The sequence below is a fragment of the Lycium ferocissimum genome, chromosome 10 (genome assembly GCF_029784015.1).
Source record: "Lycium ferocissimum isolate CSIRO_LF1 chromosome 10, AGI_CSIRO_Lferr_CH_V1, whole genome shotgun sequence".
Lineage (NCBI taxonomy): Eukaryota > Viridiplantae > Streptophyta > Magnoliopsida > Solanales > Solanaceae > Lycium > Lycium ferocissimum.
In genome coordinates this window covers 40,546,368-40,565,554 of record NC_081351.1, presented here as the reverse complement: position 1 = coordinate 40,565,554, position 19,187 = coordinate 40,546,368, and the positions used below count along the sequence as shown (strand labels likewise).

At 33.8% G+C, this 19,187-nt stretch overlaps 1 protein-coding gene across 3 annotated transcripts in view; it reads left to right on the top strand.

Moving 5' to 3' along the window:
* The window catches only part of LOC132033856 (UDP-rhamnose/UDP-galactose transporter 6-like), a 30,163-nt gene that overhangs the window by 2,426 nt on the left and 8,550 nt on the right, over window positions 1–19,187 (top strand). For all 3 annotated transcript variants that reach the window (XM_059423982.1, XM_059423983.1, XM_059423984.1), the window contains exons 3-5: window positions 160–344; window positions 430–630; window positions 1,033–1,209. In XM_059423982.1, the coding sequence (XP_059279965.1) occupies window positions 160–344; window positions 430–630; window positions 1,033–1,209 (563 nt within the window). The remainder of the gene's footprint in view (window positions 1–159; window positions 345–429; window positions 631–1,032; window positions 1,210–19,187) is intronic.

The window sequence follows — 19,187 nt, the reverse complement described above, 5'->3', positions numbered from 1 at the left end:
AGATCCTAACACAAATCTGAAAAGGAAGTTGCTAGTTGCTACATAACGCACATGTAAAAAGCTCTAAACTGTTTTTGCTGTTTCTGTTATTTTCCTTTTTCTTATCTGTAGTTTTGGTATGTGGTTGTTCTAACCTTTGATTATAAACTATCCTTGCAGCGACTACATTAACTGGGTTGCATTTCGCCACAACTACTTTGATGGCGGTTGTACTAAAGTGGCTCGGGTACATCCAAGCTTCTCATCTACCCCTTGCAGATCTTCTAAAATTTATACTGTTTGCAAATTTTTCTATTGTTGGGATGAATGTCAGTTTAATGTGGAATTCAGTGGGATTCTACCAGGTAATTCTATGCTCACCAACTTGATGTTGCACTTATTATTATTCAATTGATGACTTCAGATATTAACCTCCTTTGTGACTATCAGATTGCAAAATTGACTATGATCCCTGTGTCCTGCTTACTTGAAGTCTTTTTCGACAAGATTCGTTATTCAAGGAACACAAAGCTCAGCATTGCTGTGGTTCTCTTAGGTGTTGCTGTCTGCACAGTTACCGATGTGAGTGTTAATGCCAAAGGGTTCATTGCTGCCTTTATAGCTGTTTGGAGCACTGCTTTGCAACAGTACGTAAGTTGCCTTCGCAATGAAATTTATATGCCATATTGAGAAGCTTGATTGAATCGTCTGTATACATTCACCGAATAAATGCACCATTCTCACTTCTGTACGAGCAAGCGCGAGCAACTTTCTACTAAGTAGCTTTGTTCTTTATAGAGATAATTACAGTCCAATGCCTTTCGATGATCTAATTTACAAAATAGCCAACAAGTGTATAGGTTTTGTATATTTAAGTATAAACATACATGTAATATACATATTGTATCCATAAATATACATAATCAAAGTATATGTTTTGTATATTTTGGCTAGCGCCCGTAATTAATTTAGGCCGATGGGCCAAAAATGAAAAAAATCCTTCTTTATATTACTCAACATCTGTCTCTTATAAGGTAATCATTAAGACTATAGTTTTCTTTGTGTGCAGTATGTCATTACCTTCAAAGGAAATACTCGCTAACTTCTTTCAATCTGCTGGGACATACTGCACCAGCCCAGGCTGCAACTCTGCTGTTATTAGGCCCGTTTTTGGATTATTGGTTGACGAACAAGAGGATCGACCAGTTTAGCTACAATCTCCCATCTTTGGTTGGTACTCTATTATCTCTTACCAAGTTAGTGGTTCTTGAAAGTTGTCAGTGAAAATTGGTTGTTTCTTTCTTTTAGCCAATAATGTGTTGGAAAGCTTGATAAGTTCTTAGTCATTTATTATATCTATAGACTATACATGGATATAAGATTATACACCTATAAAGTTTGATGAATAATGATTAGGGCCTCATTTGTTTTCATTAAGATTAAGACGTCTGAATATAAAGATGTGCATTAAGATTTAGATGTCTGAATCAGAATACACATCCGAATATTAAGATGTTGGATTAAGATTTGAATACTAATTAATTAAAACTGTTTATTTTTTAAACACATGAATGTATAAAATTTGTCTTTATTTAGAAATTAATACTCCCTCCGTCCCAATTTATGTGGTATAGTTTGACTAGGCACAAAGTTTAAGAAAGAACGGAAGACTTTTGAAACTTTTGATCTAAAACAAGCCATAGATATTTGTGTGGCTGTAAGTCATTTCATTAAGGGTAAAAAAAGAAAGTTTTAAGTTAAAGTATTTCTAAATATAGAAATGTATCATTCTTTTTGGGACAGAGGGGGTAAATATAAATTTCAATAAAATACTAAGTTAATCTAAATACTATATATCAAAATATTTTTAAAAAATTATATGGTGGTTAATAGCTAGTGGCGGTGGTTGTGGATGTCGATTGTGATGATTTTGGCTAATGGTGGGGTGTGGGTAGTAGCTAGTGGTGATGGTGGTTGGCAGTAGAGGTTGACGGTGGTAGTTGGTGGTGGCGGTTGATAATTATGGTGGATGATAGTGATAGCTAATGGTGGTGGTGAATAATGTGGTTGTTGGCGATATGTAACGTGGTGACTGCCGATGGTGACTGTCTGTGGTGATTGGTGGTTGTTGTGGTAATGGTGGAGGGTGGTGGTACGTAGTTGATAATGGTGGGCGTCAATGACGATAGTTGTTAATGGTGGGCGATGGAGGTAGTGGTGAATAGATGGAATTGGTGAACAACCATTTTCGTAGAAATCTTTTAATAGACATCTTAATGATATTAAGACTTTGTTACAAATCTTAATCATTCATATCTATTCAGACTCATTAAGTGGTTGAAACATAAAAAAAACACTTAATGATTAAGATCTGAATGATTAAGATTCAGACCTAAAAAACAAACAAACTTAATGACTGAGATCTAAATTATTAAGATTAAAACCTCATTTGTTTGCACTTATGAAGACCTTGACCTTAATCATTATTCATTCAGAACTCAGTCATTAAGTCTTGTTTGTTTTTAGGTCTCAATGTTAGTCATTAAGTGCATTCATTTTATAATTTTAAAGCCACTTAATGGGTCGGAAATAGATCTAAATGCTTAAGATATATAACAAAGTCTTAATATCATTAAGATGTCTATTCAAATGTTTCTACAAAGATCACTTGCAGTTCATCACTACTCCATCAATTTTCACCGCTACAGCCGGCACCGCCCACCATTAGCAACTCCCACCACCACCATCAGCCATAACTATCACCACCGCCAACCACGTAAGTCAGCTGTCACCATTTACGATCATCACTAATGACATTTGCCACAACCTCATCCACCACTATATGTCACCGTCATCATTCACTACCACCATTAGCTATCACTATAGTCCACCACAATTATTAATTTTCACTACTAACTATCACTGTCAACAATCACCGTTAATTACTACTGTCAGTCACCATCACCACTAGCTCCTACCCAAAACCACCAATATCACCCAACACAATACTCAATCGACACCCAAGCCACAACCACCATTGCTAGCTATCATCACCTCCAACTGTCCTATAATTTTTTAAAAATATTTCATTGATATAGTATCAATTTAGTATTTTATTTAAATTATATATATATATATATTTTCCCAGGTGTAGGCCTTTAAAATGTCCAAAGATTATACAAGACGAAATGTTGGCCATGTCCGGGGTGGGGTTAAAGAAGAGAGTTATTAAGAACAAAGGTTAAGAGAAAGAGATGAACACAGTAACAAGAATCCTGACTGGACTGAGTCCAGATTAAAAAAAAAGAAAAAAAAGGGAGATAAAACAGAAACTTAGATATCTATTTTTATAATTTCTCTCTGTCCTATATTTTCTAACATGTCTATTTCTATCTAAATAAGGCTTTCTTGCTGATGATTTTCTAAGATAATATTTCTTTTTATTATAACTTCTATTGTATTGTGGTCAATACCTACTATATTTTTTCTTTTTATAATTGTCCTTATCGTAGCTTTGAGTTGTGTATACTATATATCTACGCACACCTGATATAGTATCAATGGGTTTTGCTAACTTACAACATGAAGGTTGTAGGATAGCAATGCACTCATTTTTTGTTTCACAAAGATACCCTTACCACCTCATTAGAATATGGACTTTTAGGGGAGTTTTGGTCTTTCACCTAAATCCTTCCCTTGTGTCATTTCTCCATTTTTTTTTTTGCTGATAATTCTCCTCTTCTTCCCCTTCTTTCTTGTTCACGTAAAATCAAGGGGAAAACAGTTCGAATTGATAAAATTGAATCAACTGATTCGATTGAAAAATATTCTAGCCAAATTTTGATCGAAATCGATTATAACGTGAGACAAATTCTGATCAGATTCAAAACTAAACTGGGTTTGGGAATTTTTGTAATTGCTCCTTGTTAAAAAAGTGCAAGTGAAAAGCTTAACTTTAAGCCACGGGAGTTTAGAAGATTTAAATCTCTTTATCTCGAATTGAACAGGTAATCTCAAATCTCAATTTCCACCAGCTAACTATTTCTTCTATATTCCACTCAATTTGACTACTAGGAAGACATTATATTTTTGGGTTGTTCTAGTTTAAAGCATTCGAGATGAAGAGATCTAAATTCCCATGAACGAGGAAGAAGTGGAGAAGAGGAGCAAAGGGAGAAGAAGGAGAATCACATGGAGTGAAATTAGAGGATTTGGATGAAAGACCAAAACACCCCTAAAAGTCCATATTTTAATGAGGTGGCAAGGTATTTTTGTGATAAAAAAATGGGTACATTGCTATCTTATAAACTTCACGTTATAGGTTAGCAAAACCCTATATATATAAAAATAAAACTAAAAAATAAAAAATTATATATAGAAAAGGGAGAAAACATAAAAACTTAGTAATGTAAATATTATGCATGATAAAGGGTATTTAAGGAGTGAGGGAGTACTGAGTAGGATTGCTAAACATTCTGATTAACACAAAAATTATTTAAATGTTTTCTCATTGTCATATTATTAGTATCAGAGCCTAAGGATCTTTGGACCACACTTTTTATGAAACAACATAGTTTTATCAAATATATAAGTTTTCATTATCTTATTGCACATCTTACCTTAGAAAAAAATCAAAAGTACTAGAATTCTCAGAGCAATACTTGTAAAATATTTAAATAATTTAGAGACAAACCATCAGTTAGAACTAGCGACTGATATAGAAGCTCTAGACTTTAAAAACTATCTTGTTTGGGAGATACAAGGTTCAACAGACGAGATAAAGAGAGGAGAAGATTATATAAAACTCATAAAGAAAAAGTCAAATATATTCCATTAGGATAATACATGCCAGCAAAAAATTCCTATCAAAAGTAACAGACGAAATAAATAGGTTATATCCAGAATAAGTTAGACTAAATAACACTAAAAACAATCCACAAAGGCTAGAAGAACTGATAAATACAATATCAAGACTTGAATATATACTATTAGGATACATAAAATCTAGAAAATTCTCAAATAAACAGATAACAACTCGTTTTAAACCATACTAAAGTAAACATCTATTTATGAAAAACACCCAGTGACTAAACAAATAGCTATTAATTATTACTATTTAAATAGAGATGTAGAAAGAAGAAGAGAATTAAAGAAAATAGAAAAAGCTCTAAAAGCAATTTTAGAAATAATTACACAAGAATCATTATCAATAGAGTTTTACAAAGTAATATATACGAAGATACAATATCTGCCATAAATTGGGAATTGAAAGGAATAAAGGACGATATAGAAAGAATAGAACATAGAATAAAATTTGAAAGAGAAATAAAGTGGGGATATCATTAGGATAGTATATAAATCAGGCATAATTGATAAATTAAAAAGTATAGAATATTTAGACTTAAGAATATATCCAGAAAAGAAATATGTAATATTAAAAGAAAATACAGTTATAAAGTGTAACTTTAGTAGGGGAGAACATATACTACACAGTGAAGATAAACAGTACAACACTTTAATAAGTTTAATAATAAATTTTAGTGAAATATCTCAGGAAAATACTAAGAATATAATAAGAACATTAGACATAATAGAATCTTCGCAAAAAAAGCAAAGAAAATATTTGGAAAAATTAGAACAAAATTTTGACTTTCTAAAGTCACAAGAACTAGAAATAACACGGAACGAAAAAGAAAAAGAATTAAAGTGAAAAATTCTCTCTCTAAAACTTCTTTCGTTCTCTCTCTCAGCCATGACCTAGGCTTACGTTAGGCTAACGTGCGCCCCTGTGGAATCCATGGCCAAGGGGGGCAAAAGAGGACGAGGAAGACCTCAGAAAGAAGCAATCGAAACGCTAGGGAGTTCGATTGGAGCTCGTATTACGGTGGCTAGTGGAAATAACCTGACTGGACAAGGAAAATTAACGCCCATTCAATTGGGTCTGGGGAATGTAATTGAAACTGGATCCTCTTCTTCCCAACCTACAAAGGTAGCTAAGCAACTGGATCTGAGCGAGAAACAGCCTAATTCTCAAGTGGGTGCAGCAATAGTGACAGAATCACCTGGCCAAGCCAAAGGAACAGCAACGGGTGTAGATGCCCAATATGTCAATGCACTCGCAGAGCAGGTGGCGCCCAATTTGGTGGAGATGGGTCATGAACACAACAAAGGAAATAATGGGTCTACCGTGGAAGAACCTAGAGGAGCAGGGACCCAACCAAATAGAGCATGGAACAACCTGTTTCAGAAGAACCGAGCTGCCTCTCAGGGTATGAATCTAGACTACTACCCTCCCCAAATGGTAGATGGCAACGTGGTTGTGGAATTAGAGCAACTAGAGGTAGAACCAGAGGAACTGAAGTGGAAGTGTGCACTCATAGCATATGTTGTAGGGAACTGCCCTGGGTATAATGTTATGAGAAGATACATAACTATGAATTGGGCTGATGTTGCAGAACCTGACATATACTACCATGATGAGGGATATTATGTAGTTAAATTCCAAAACATGGAAGATATGCAGGATATTCTATATGGAGGGCCTTACACAATCAACAACAGACCAATCATCCTAAAGCCTTGGACGCCCGTGTTTGATCTAAGCAGAGAATTCCTCACAGAAATACCACTGTGGGTCGCGTTTCCCAAATTACCTATGAATTGTTGGGGTTGTGCATCTCTTGGAAGAATTGCAAGTGCAATTGGAAAGCCTCTCTATGCAGATGAATGCACCACTAAGCAACTTAGAATATCGTATGCAAGGATCCTAATTGAGGTAAATGTCACCAAAGAGTTGCCGGAAAAAATCATTGTGAAGGATCCTAAAGGAAATCAGTTTCTACAAGATGTGCAATTTGAATGGAAACCTGACTATTGCCATAAATGCCACACTGTTGGGCATTGCTGCAAAGAGCCTCCTAAACCTGTAGAACCTGAGCCAAGGCCAAGAAGAAGGAGGAACACTAGGAATGTCAACCAAGAATGGCACTATAAAGGACCTATTCCGGGACTGCTAACAGAGAGAGTAGACCAGCAACAAGGCCCAAGCATCCCTCCTGCTAGTCGGGTGAATCCCCCTATAGCTTCTGCCATACCGAATCAGCAGGCCAGCACACCTGCTAGTCCCAAGCGAGTAGTTCCTACTCAAACTAGATCTCCTGAGTCCCAGTCTAGTTCCAGCATGCCAGCTGAAGCAGTGAACCTCGAGCTTGATCTATCGAATTTTCCTATGCTGTCTACCACTGCAAATAAGAAGATTGGGGATGCTGGGCAAAAGAGGAACAAAGAAAAGGCTAATTCTCCTCCTGATAAAGGAGGGACCATTCCAACTATATAATGACCTGGTTATTTTGGAATGTGAGAGGCATCAATAAAAGGTATAAACAAAAGGAATTGAGGAACTATGTGAAAAACAAAAAAATAAAATTGGCTGGGCTGATAGAAACTAGAGTGAAGCAACACAATGCAAATAAAGTTTGTTACAACATCTTTCCTGCATCATAACTATCTAAGTGCTAGCAATGGGAGGATATGGCTAGTCTGGGATCCTGCTTACTTTGATGTAACTGTGCTAAGAGAGGAAGACCAAATATTACATTGCTCGATAAGAGAACAAACAGGCTGCTATAAGTGGCTAGTAACGGTGGTGTATGGTTTCAACACTCTAGGCTTGAGAAGTACTCTATGGCAATACCTAAATAATATAGCTCAGGGAGTTGTTGAGCCATGGATGGTTTGTGGGGACTTTAATGCACTTCTATACCCCACTGATAGATGGCAAGGCAATCAAGTCACGACTAATGAGATACAAGAATTTGCTGATTGCATCCAGTCCACAGCACTATCTGAGCTGGCGTGGAAAGGTGAAAAATACACTTGGTCTAACAAACAGTTTGGACAGGATAGAATTTGCACAAAAATTGACCGAAGCTTTGGCAACCATGCCTGGATGATGGCATGGGGTCATTTAGTGGTTGAGTATGAGCTGCCCCATTTCTCTGATCACTCCCCTATGCTATTGACATTGCAGGATAATCAATGGAAAGGGAAAACTCCTTTCAAGTTTTTCAACATATGGGCTGACCACCCTAATTTTCTGAGCATTGTCAAGAACAGGTGGGACTGCCAACAGGATAGATATGCTATGACGAACATTTGGCTGAAACTTAAGGCCTTGAAGGTGGATTTTAGGGCTCTAAATAATGCGGAATTCAAATATATCACTCAGAAGATTGGCAATGCAAGAGAGGAGTTGGTCGAGATACAACAGAAACTGTTCAGTCAATACACTGATAGCTTACTTGAACAAGAAAAAAAAACACTACTAGACTTGGAAAAATGGTCGATGATAGAGGAGAATGCACTTCGGCAGAAGTCCAGAGCCAAATGGATTCAACTGGGAGATGGGAATAATAAATACTTCTCCTCAGTCATAAAGGAAAGAACCCACCAAAAAATGATCCAAGAAATCACCTCCCTTAATGGGCTCAAACTCACTGATCCTCAGGATATCGCTGAAGAGATAGTTAACTTCTACAAAAGTCTGATGGGTTCGGCTGCTAAATCCCTGCCAGCAGTTAACAAGACTATCATGAGCAATGGGCCCACGCTGACCCAACAGCAGATGCGTGTACTGAGTGCAGATGTAACTGAACAAGAGATTTATGCTGGATTAATGGCAATTGGAGACGATAAAGCCCCAGGTGTTGATGGATATAACGCAGTCTTCTTTAAGAAATCCTGGGCTGTAATCAAGAAAGAAGTGGTGGATGCAATTATGGACTTCTTTGATCATGGGAAGATGTATAAGGCAGTGAACTGCACGGCTATTACCCTTGTTCCTAAAACAGCGAATCCTGCCACAATTAAGGAATATAGGCCGATAGCCTGCTGCACTGTATTGTATAAAATCATTGCAAAGGTTCTTGCAGCTAGAATGCAGGTCGTTATTGCTAGTATCATCAGTGAGTCACAAGCAGGGTTTGTCCCTGGAAGGAAAATCTCAGACAACATTATACTTGCCCATGAACTAGTAAGAGCCTATTCTAGAAAGCACATCTCACCTAGATGTATGATCAAGATTGACTTGCAAAAAGCCTACGACTCCGTGGAATGGATTTATTTGCAACAAGTTATGGAGGAGCTGAAATTCCCAAGCAGATATGTAAGATGGATTATGGAGTGCATACACACAATTAGCTACTCTGTTATTATAAATGGGGAACCTACCCTACCTTTTCCAGCAGCTAAAGGCCTACGACAAGGGGATCCTCTCTCCCCATTTTTGTTTGCCATAGCCATGGAATATCTGAGCAGAGGCTTGGCTACATTGCATACCAATCAAGCATATCAGTTCCATCCTAAGTGTAAAAAATTGGGGATTACTCATTTGAGTTTTGCCGACGACTTGCTTCTATTTGCTAGAGGTGATCTCTTATCCATTGAGGCTATGCAACAGATCTTCTCACAATTCTCTCTTGCCTCTGGACTACAAGCTAACCTCAACAAAAGCTCCATTTATATAGGAGGAGTCAAACCAGCACTCAAAGAGCAGATCTTACAACAGAGCGGGTCTAGCAAGGGAGACTTACCGTTCAAGTACCTTGGCATCCCTTTGGCCACAAAGAAGTTGACTATACTACAATGGCAGCCTCTTATAGACAAAATCATAGCAAAAATATCATCTTGGACCTCTAAAAAGCTCTCTTATGCTGGCAGAATCCAGCTGGTCCAAACTGTCTTGTTCGGCATTCAATCATATTGGGCGCAAATGTTCATTTTTCCTACTAAAGTGGTCAAGGCTATTGAAGCATATTGTAGGAGTTATGTTTGGTCAGGTGGTAATGTGATCACTAAAAAGGCTCTGGTGGCTTGGGAAAGAATATGCAGTCCAAAATCCTGCGGAGGCCTAAATATCACTAACCTACAACTATGGAATAGAGCAGCAATTGCTAAACACTGTTGGGACATAGCTAATAAACAGGACAAGCTGTGGATTAAATGGATTCACCAATTCTACATAAAGGCACGCTCCTTTTATGACAGTCCAGTGCCAAAGCAGGCTAGCTGGATGGTGCGGAAGAACTAGAAATAGATAGAAAAATTCAGTTTTTAAATAGTAAATCTAATCTAGAAAAACTACCTACAAAGAACGAAATAGAAAAATTAATTAGAACTATTACAGAGAAACCTAAAGAATTAGAAAAAATAAAGACAACTCAATTAGTAGCAAAGATAACAGAACAAGTAGAAGTATTGACCAGTGATATTAGCGAATTAAAGGAGACAGTAGAAACATTAAAAGAAATCTCTATTTCATGAACGATGTAGATCCAGTATGTGATAAAGAGCCCATTTGGATTGGCTTATAAGTTGGTCAAACCAGCTTATAAGCTATTTTTAACTTATTTGAGTGTTTGGTATAATAGAAAATAGCTTAAATTAAGTTAAAAAGTGCTTAAAATAAGCCAAAATCAAGAAGTTGCTCAATCCTAACTTTTTTTTTTTGGTTTAAAAGCCATTTTGGTTTGACTAACAACTTTACCCTTTTATCTCTTATATTTTCTGTTAATTCCAATACTACCCTTACTTCTAAAAATCCGTTAAGCACTTTTATCCAAACACGTAACTGTTTAGTTATAAAATTACTTTCAGCACTTAAAAAGTACTTTAAGCACTTATACTTAAAAGCCACTTTTTTACAGCTAATCCAAACCGGCTCAAAGTTTTAAAAGTAACAACTAAATTTCAGCCTAATCCAGAAGGATTTACAGATTATGTTCCTCAACGTAAATTAGATCAAATAATAATAAAACAAAATAACACTATAATTGCATTACTCCTAGAAATTAATAGAAAGTTAGAGGAAATTATTAAAGATAAAGAAGTAAAAACTAATATAGAAAGTCCAAAAAATAAAGAAGTAGAAGATTTGATAGAACAATTAAAAAGGGTAGAAATAACACCTCAAAAAGAAAGGCTTAAACTAGTTAGGAAACCTCAAAGGTGGACCTTTTTTCCTCGAAGGTCAAGAACAATAAGCGAAGAAAGACCTAGAGTAAGTTTTTCAGACAATAGAATAGGTAATAATATAATAGCATGAATTTTAACCAGAAAAAGACAAGAACAAAATCAACAATTAGACGAAGTAATAGACATAGACAAAGATATACAGATTTTTCAGCAAAATCAACTAAGATTACTTAACCCAAAGACATTATATGATGTAGGACATTTCTCAAGTACTGCACAATTATATAGGCATTACAGAGAAAGAACAATTATCAGCCGTGGGAAGTAATGTTACAACAATAAATTTAATTAATCCTGAATCAGTAAGACAAATAAAAAATTCTAAAAAGAGTTTAATGCATATGAGATTAATAGTAGTAGGATTAAAAGGACTCACTAGAAAGAACTTAGGAACCAAAGTATTGGTTGTAATCTATGATGATAGATGGTCAGATTTAAAGAAATCTATAACAGGGCTAACAAAAGTAGATATGACATATAATGGTGGAATATTTTATATAAGTCCAGACTTTATGATAAATTTAATAAAATTTGGAAAAAATATTAAAATAGGAATACAGACTAAAAGATATGAAGAAATGAATAATGGAAATAATTTATTAATGTGTGTAAGATTCATAGGAAAAATGGCAACTAGTAGTAACACTAAATTTAAAATCAAAGTAGATGATGTAGTATAATTAATGGGAAATAGAGGAATAAAATTAATAAAAATAAACCGTGAAGAATATGCGGGACTAGAATGGAATTAGAAGATTTCAATTAGAAAAAGATACTAAAATCAGAATCTCATTTAATATATATTAATTCTAAGGGAGAACCTTCAATAAGATTCACAGATTATAATTACACCACTCAGAGAGAACTAGACGATGAAACAGAAAGTACATTAGATAATACTCAATTTATGAACATTGAAATAACACAAAAAGACTTTAAAGTAGATATAGCCTTAGAAAAAGCAAGAGAAACCATTAAAAAAAATATAAAAATACGACATTCAAGTGTAAAGGATGTAAATTAGGAAGATTAACGTTAAGAGAGACAGAAGAGCATTTTAAAAAATGTGAACTAAGAACAGACAATTGGGGATACAGAGCAGAGAGTATTTCACAAAAGAAATTAGAAAGTCTTGATAAAATCCCAGGAGAAATCCAAGATAGTGATGAAGAAATAGAACTAGATTCAATAATAAGCCAAAAGGAATTAATAGAATCAACTAGTTCTAGCCCATTTCAGAGAACGACCCAACAAAATACGGTAGACACTAGTACAACAAATATACCTAGAAGAAGAATATATAGAATAGGTAAAGAAATAATAACAGAAAATATAAAATCGGCAGGAAAAAGGATACCAATAGAAGAACCCATTAGATTACGAGAAGGAGGTAATGAAGGCAAAATACTAAATATAGCAGCTCATGATCCACAAATGTGGAACTCAGTGATAGACCTTTGGAAAGGAATAGTAGTAGCAGACTATATAAAAACATGTCGAGATACAGACGCAGAAACTATGTATAAGTATATGAAAACTTTCTTAGGAGCTATGGAAGCTTACAAGTCTGAATTCTCACAAGAATTTCAATCTTTAGTAGCTATGGGACCGAACCCTTATAATTTTACAAATAAAATACATAGTTTAATAACAGGAGAAGACCCAAATAGTGGACTAATCATATTACAAAGAAATGCATTAATAAAACTATAACAATTAAGTATAAGTAGTTGGTTTCATATCAAGAAATTTCTCAATGACTATTTTTATTATTGCAGTATTAGCGGAAATGCTTTGATCAAGAATAGGGAAACAAGTTATTTAACAAATTACCAGGAGCTCTAGGTAGAGAAATAAAAGATAGATGGTACAAAGAGGAGTAATACAAAATCCAAATGCAAAATGGTCTATAGGACACAAAATACAACACATAATGGAAATACTATAAGAAAAATGTACACATATACAGATACAGAAACAATTAAAACAAAATAAAAGGAGTTTTGCAAAAATATAGTATACACAGCTCAAAGCTATGATAAAAATAATTATAAAAATAAAAAACATAGAAAGTATAAACCACAATATAATAAAGGTTATAATAGAAAGAAATATTATCTTAGAAAATTATCAGCTAGAAAGCCTAATTTGGACAGAAATAGACATGTTAGAAAATATAGAACAGAGAGAAATTATAAAAATAATTAGAATGTTTTACTTGTAGAAGTATAGAACATCTAGCAAATACTTGTAAAAAAAGAATCAATAATAAAACAAGAAATTCACAGTTAATAAAAGATTTTCAAGAAATGCTAATAGAAAAAAGCCCAAATAGATTCATCAGATTCAGACGAAGAAGAATTAGTAAATGAGATAGGATTAGAATATTTGGATTTAGAAGAAATACAAGTAAGTACATTAGTAATTATATCTGAAGCATGTAGTCATGAATTTGAAAGAAATAAGGGATTAGATAGCAACTAGTGTTTTATATGTAAATGGTACCCTAGTAAAGATAAAAGAGCTAAGTGCAAAATATGTTATTTAGAAGGATGTATTATGTGTATGGAAAAACAATTCAAACAAAAGTAAATAGAGAAGATAAAGAGATAGGTAACCCTACAATCAATTTGAGAGTAATGACATTAGAGACAAGGATGAATGAGTTAGAAAGAAGAATACAAAAATTAGAAAGAGAAAAACCAAAAATAGAGGAACATGAAGGAAATAAAACCGAACCAATACAAAATGAAGAAGAAGAATTAATGAGTATAGAAGACTACGATGCATTAGTATATAATGAAGATAAAATATTAAGTACAATAAAAATACTTGCAAAAATTAAAATAGAGGACTATGAAATCGAAACACTGGCATTAGTAGCTTCAGGATGTAAAAAGTGTATAATAAATAAAAGGATAGTTCCACCAAATTTAATTAAAACTTTAGTAAACCAGTTGCAGCAAATGCAAATGGATGGAACACACAATATATATAGACATTATGTGGATAGATCACAAATTAGCTTTATAAATACATGCTCAAGATTCTATAAACCTAGCTTCAAGAAAGATAAAATATGGGTAAGAGACTTAAATATAAATGTAGATTTTGTTTTAGGATTAAGTTTCATGTTACATAATAATGACAGTTGTTTGCTCACTAGAGATGGGATAATTTTCTTTATAAACATTACTCATACACTGGTACAAACAACAAAAATTGAGACCAAAACAAGAAATATAGAGATCCAGACTGCAGACCATAAAAACCTGCAAAAGAAATAAGATAAGTGTTGTAAAGATTGAAAAGATAACAATACATGTTGTAAAACAAAAGTAGAATCCAAAAATTTGTTCTTAGAAGACAATGAGGACAGAGTTATATTAGAAAAAGATTATACTCTATTAGATGTAGAAACAGAATTATATAAGTTTAAAACGGGAATAGAAAAAGTAGGAATAATAAAAAATCAAAGAGATTTAGACAACATAATAAAAATCTTTGGATGAAATAGAAATAATAGGAGAAAAACCTCTAAAACATTGGGAAAATAATAAGATTGTATGCAAATTAGACATAATAAACCTAGAATACATAATAAAAACAGCCTCAATAGAATCCACAAATCAAGATTTATGGATTAAAGAATTAGTGAATTTGGGGATAATAAGGAGATCTACCTCTAAATATACTTCAACAGCTTTTATGGTAAGAAATCTTAGCGAAATAATAAGAGGAAAATCTAGAATAGTAATAAATTGTAAAAGACTTAATGATAATACTAAAACAGACGGATATAAACTACTTGATAAAACAGAATTGATAAATAGAATGCAAGGAAAGAAAATATTTAGCAAATTTGATTGTAAATCAGGATATTGACAAGTAAAAATGCATGAAGAAAGTATAGAATGGACGACGTTTACTTGCCTTGAAGGACATATTGAATGGTTAGTGATGCCATTTGGATTAAAGACAACTCCACCTATTTTCCAAAGAAAAATTGATAGTATATTCGGAGAATATAAAAGATTTGTTTTAGTATATGTAAACGATATATTAGTATTTAGTAGAGATATTAAAGAACATCTAGGACATTTACAGACATTTTTTAGATTATTTGTAGATAACGGAATAATAATCAATAAAAAAAAAGATGGAATTATGTAAAAATTATAAAAGTTCCTAGGAGTAGTCTTAGGGGATGGAAAAATTAAATACAACCTCATATAGCTAAAAAAGCTTTAGAAATGCCGGACAAACTAGATAATATTAATGAATTACAAAAGCTTTTAGGAATAGTAAATTATACAAGAAATTTTATAAAAGACTTAGGCAAAATAGCATGACCTTTATATTCTAAGACAGGTTCTACAGGACAAAAACATTTCAATACAGAAGATATTAAATTCATTCAAAAAATTAAAGAAAAAATAAAAAATATTCCTGATTTAAATGTCATTAGAAATAGACTATTTAATTATAGAAACAGATGGAAGTTTCGAAGGATGGGGAGCAGTTTTAAAAGCTAAACCCAATAAATATAGTAATAAAAGTGAAGAAAAAATAAGTGCTTACCAAAGTGGTAAGTATAAAGAAAAAGGAAATATGAGCAGTATAGACGCAGAAATATTAGATGTAATCTACGGATTAAATAGTTTCACACTGTATATTTTAAACAAACCTGAAATATTAATTAGAACTGATTGCGACGACATAGTTAAGTTTCACCAAAAAATAAATGAAAAGAATAGTAGTAAAAGGAGATGATTAAATTTCATTGATACTATATCAATCTATAACCTAACATTTGAACATATTAAAGACAAAGATAATAATTTAGCGGACCAGTTAAGTACGTTAAAAATTACTGTCAACTAATAGGCATGTTCTATATTTATAGCATGAGACCAACGGTCCCCAAGCCTGCAGACAAGGGAAGAGGTGTCCAAGCCTCACCGTCAGACACATATACTCAGACAATGTTAGGTAATCTTCGATTCAGACCACAAGCCTCATTAGATGAAACTACTATAGACAGAATATGGTTTGGAAACATAATTTAATATTTTCCCGCCTCAAATATGTCATTTAGAGTCTTAGCAGAATGTATAATAGATAGACAATAAAGATGTTTGGTAAATAATTTATAGATAGCATACAATAAAAAAGACATTAAATACTTTATAGCAGCCTTAAATGCGCTATGTCAATACTTTACAGACAAAAGTCAAGAAAAAAGATTTAAAAATTGCGTGGTAATACACGGTAAGACAAATGGCATTTTTCAAATTTGGTTAAGTTATAGATTTAATAAAAGATCCAGAAAAACCTCTTTTTAAGCGTTTTAATGATTTTACAGAAGCATTAGATTATGCTAGGGGTATATTAGGACGAAATTATTATATTTCTCCAGCACTTAGATAGAATCCGGAAAAAACTCCTCAATACCACATCCAGAAAGAGACAGATAAAATAATCTTTTGTGATCATTGCTTATCAATGACTGAGGCGTTCAAAAGGCTAAATCAGACGAACGAGATTTTGATACAAGAGAAGGCAAAACTTGTACAACAGGTAAAAATATTAGAACACAGACTCCAGGTTGTAAAGTTTGAATTAGCCCAATCACAGACGCATAGTTGTTTTCAACAAACCCAGAAGGATGGTACTTCATAACAACAGAGTTTTTTATCTCAAGATAAAATGGATGAGAAGGGTGTACATTCCCCAATGAATGCAATGAAATTCACTGTATCGGATAAAGGTACAGCTTGTCCAGTTCAAACGGTAGCCGGTAAAGACTAATCAAATCCGTTGATGGCTGTCAATTTTCCAAAACGTAAAGATGAAGGTTCATCAACCCAGACTAGACGACGACTACCCAGAACATTTGTACAAGGAGAAGTATTAAGAGGGAAAAGTATAATTTCCTTGAGAAGTATTAAGAACATTTATGTATATTATTAAGTTTTCCTTTATTTGCAAGTTCATGTTTTTATGAATTTTCCTTTACTTGTAAATTCATGTTTCTATCTTTCAAATGGATTCATTACTCTTAGTATATGGTTTGTCTCTTAACATCTTAATAGCATCGATGGATTAACCTGTAATTTCCGAGGTATTGAGGTCTTGAAAGTGTCTAAATTATAAAGGGACAAAATGTTGGCTATGTCCGGGGTGTGGTTAAAGTAGTAGTTATTAAGAACAAAACTTAAGAGAGAGATGAACAGAGTAAGAAAAATCAGAAATATATATATATATATACACACACACACACACTTCTTAGAAATTATACTTTTCCTTCTTAATACTTCTCCTTGTACAAATGTTCTGGGTAGTCCTCGTCTAGTCTAGGTTGATGAACCTTCATCTTCACTTTTTGGCAAAGTGACAGCGATCAACGGATTTGATTAGTCTTTACCTGCTACCATTTGAACCGGACTAGCTGTACCTTTATCCGATACAGTGGATTTCATTGCATTCATTGGGGAATGCACACCCTTCTCATTTATTTTATCTTGAGATGGAAAATTTTGTTGTGAATTATCATCCTTCTGGGTTTGTTCAAAACAACTTTGCGTCTGTGCTTCGGCTGATTCAAACTTTACGGCCCGGAGTCTGTGTTCTAATATTTTTACTTGTTCTACAAATCTTGCCTTCTCTGTATCAAAATCTTGTTCTTCTGATTTAGCCTTTTGAACGCCTCGGTCATTGATGAGTAATGATCACAAAGATTATTTTGTCTAGATCTTTCTGGATGTTGTATTGAGGGTTTTTTTTTCGGGTTTTGTCCGAGTCTTTGGAGAAATATAATAATTTGGTCGTAATATACCCCTAGCATAATTTAATGCTTCTGTAAAATCATTAAAACATTTAAAAAGAGGTTTTTCTAGAACTTCTTTTATTGAATCTATAACTTCTACCCAAGTTTGAAAAATGCCATTTGTCTTACCGAGTATTACCACGCAATATTTAAATATTTTTTCTTGACTTTTGTCTGTAAAGTATTGACATAGCGCATTTAAGGCTGCTATAAAGTATTTAGTGTCTTTTTTATTGTATGCTATCCATAAATTATCTACCAAACATCTTTGTTGTCTATCTATTATACATACATATTTGAAGGCGGGAAAAATATTAAATTATGTTTACCAAACCATATTCTGTCTATAGTAGTTTCATCTAATGAGGCTTATGGTCTGAATCAAAGATTACCTAACATTGTCTGAGTATATGTGTCTGACGGTGAGGCTTGAACACCTTTTCCCTTGTCTGCAGGCTTGGGGGTTGTTGGTCTTATGCTGTAAATATAGGACATGTCTATTAGTCATTTTTTTGCACGGATTGCCCTTCTTTTGGGGTGGTCTTTAAATTTTCCCCCTCAAATTGGTGGTCTTTAAGTTTTGCCTTTCGCTTGAAAAGGTGGCCGAAAATATTGAGGTTCTGGGTTCGAACCTCCGCTCAGGCATAAAAATAATTTCGCAAGGTAAGGCTTTGAGAAAAGTCTGCCTTATGTGGCATAAGTTGCCTTAAGACAAAACTAAAGTTATACCGGATTCGGCATATGTTGCCTTAAGGCATAACTAAAAGTTTGCCTTATAAGGTAACTTATGTTGCCTTAAGACAACTTATGCTGTTTCCGGTATAACTAAAAGTCTGCTTTAAGGCATAAAAGTTATGCCGGATCCATCATAACTTTAGTTATGTCTTAAGATAATTTATTCAGTCTCCGGCATAACTAAAAGTCTGCCTTGCCTTAAGGCATAAAAGTTATGCCGGATCCGGCATAACTTTAGTTCTGCCTTAAGGCGCTTATGCCGGATCCGGCATAACTTTCCCTAAGCCTTGCCTTGCGAAATTATTTTTTATTTTTATGCCGGAGTCGGGGTTCGAACCCAGAACCTTAGGGTTTCTATGCGAAGGGCAAAAATTAAAGACTAGCAATTTGAGGGGCAAAAATTAAAGACCACCCTGAACGAGGGGCATTCCTGCGAATTGCCCTCTATTAGTTGACAGTAATTTTTAACCTACTTAACTAGTCCGCTAAATTATTATCTTTGCTTTTAATATGTTCAAATGTTAGGTTATAGATTGATATGATATCAATGAAATTTAATGTTCCATATTATGTTCTTAGTATTTTCCTGAGATTTTTCACTAAAATTTATTAT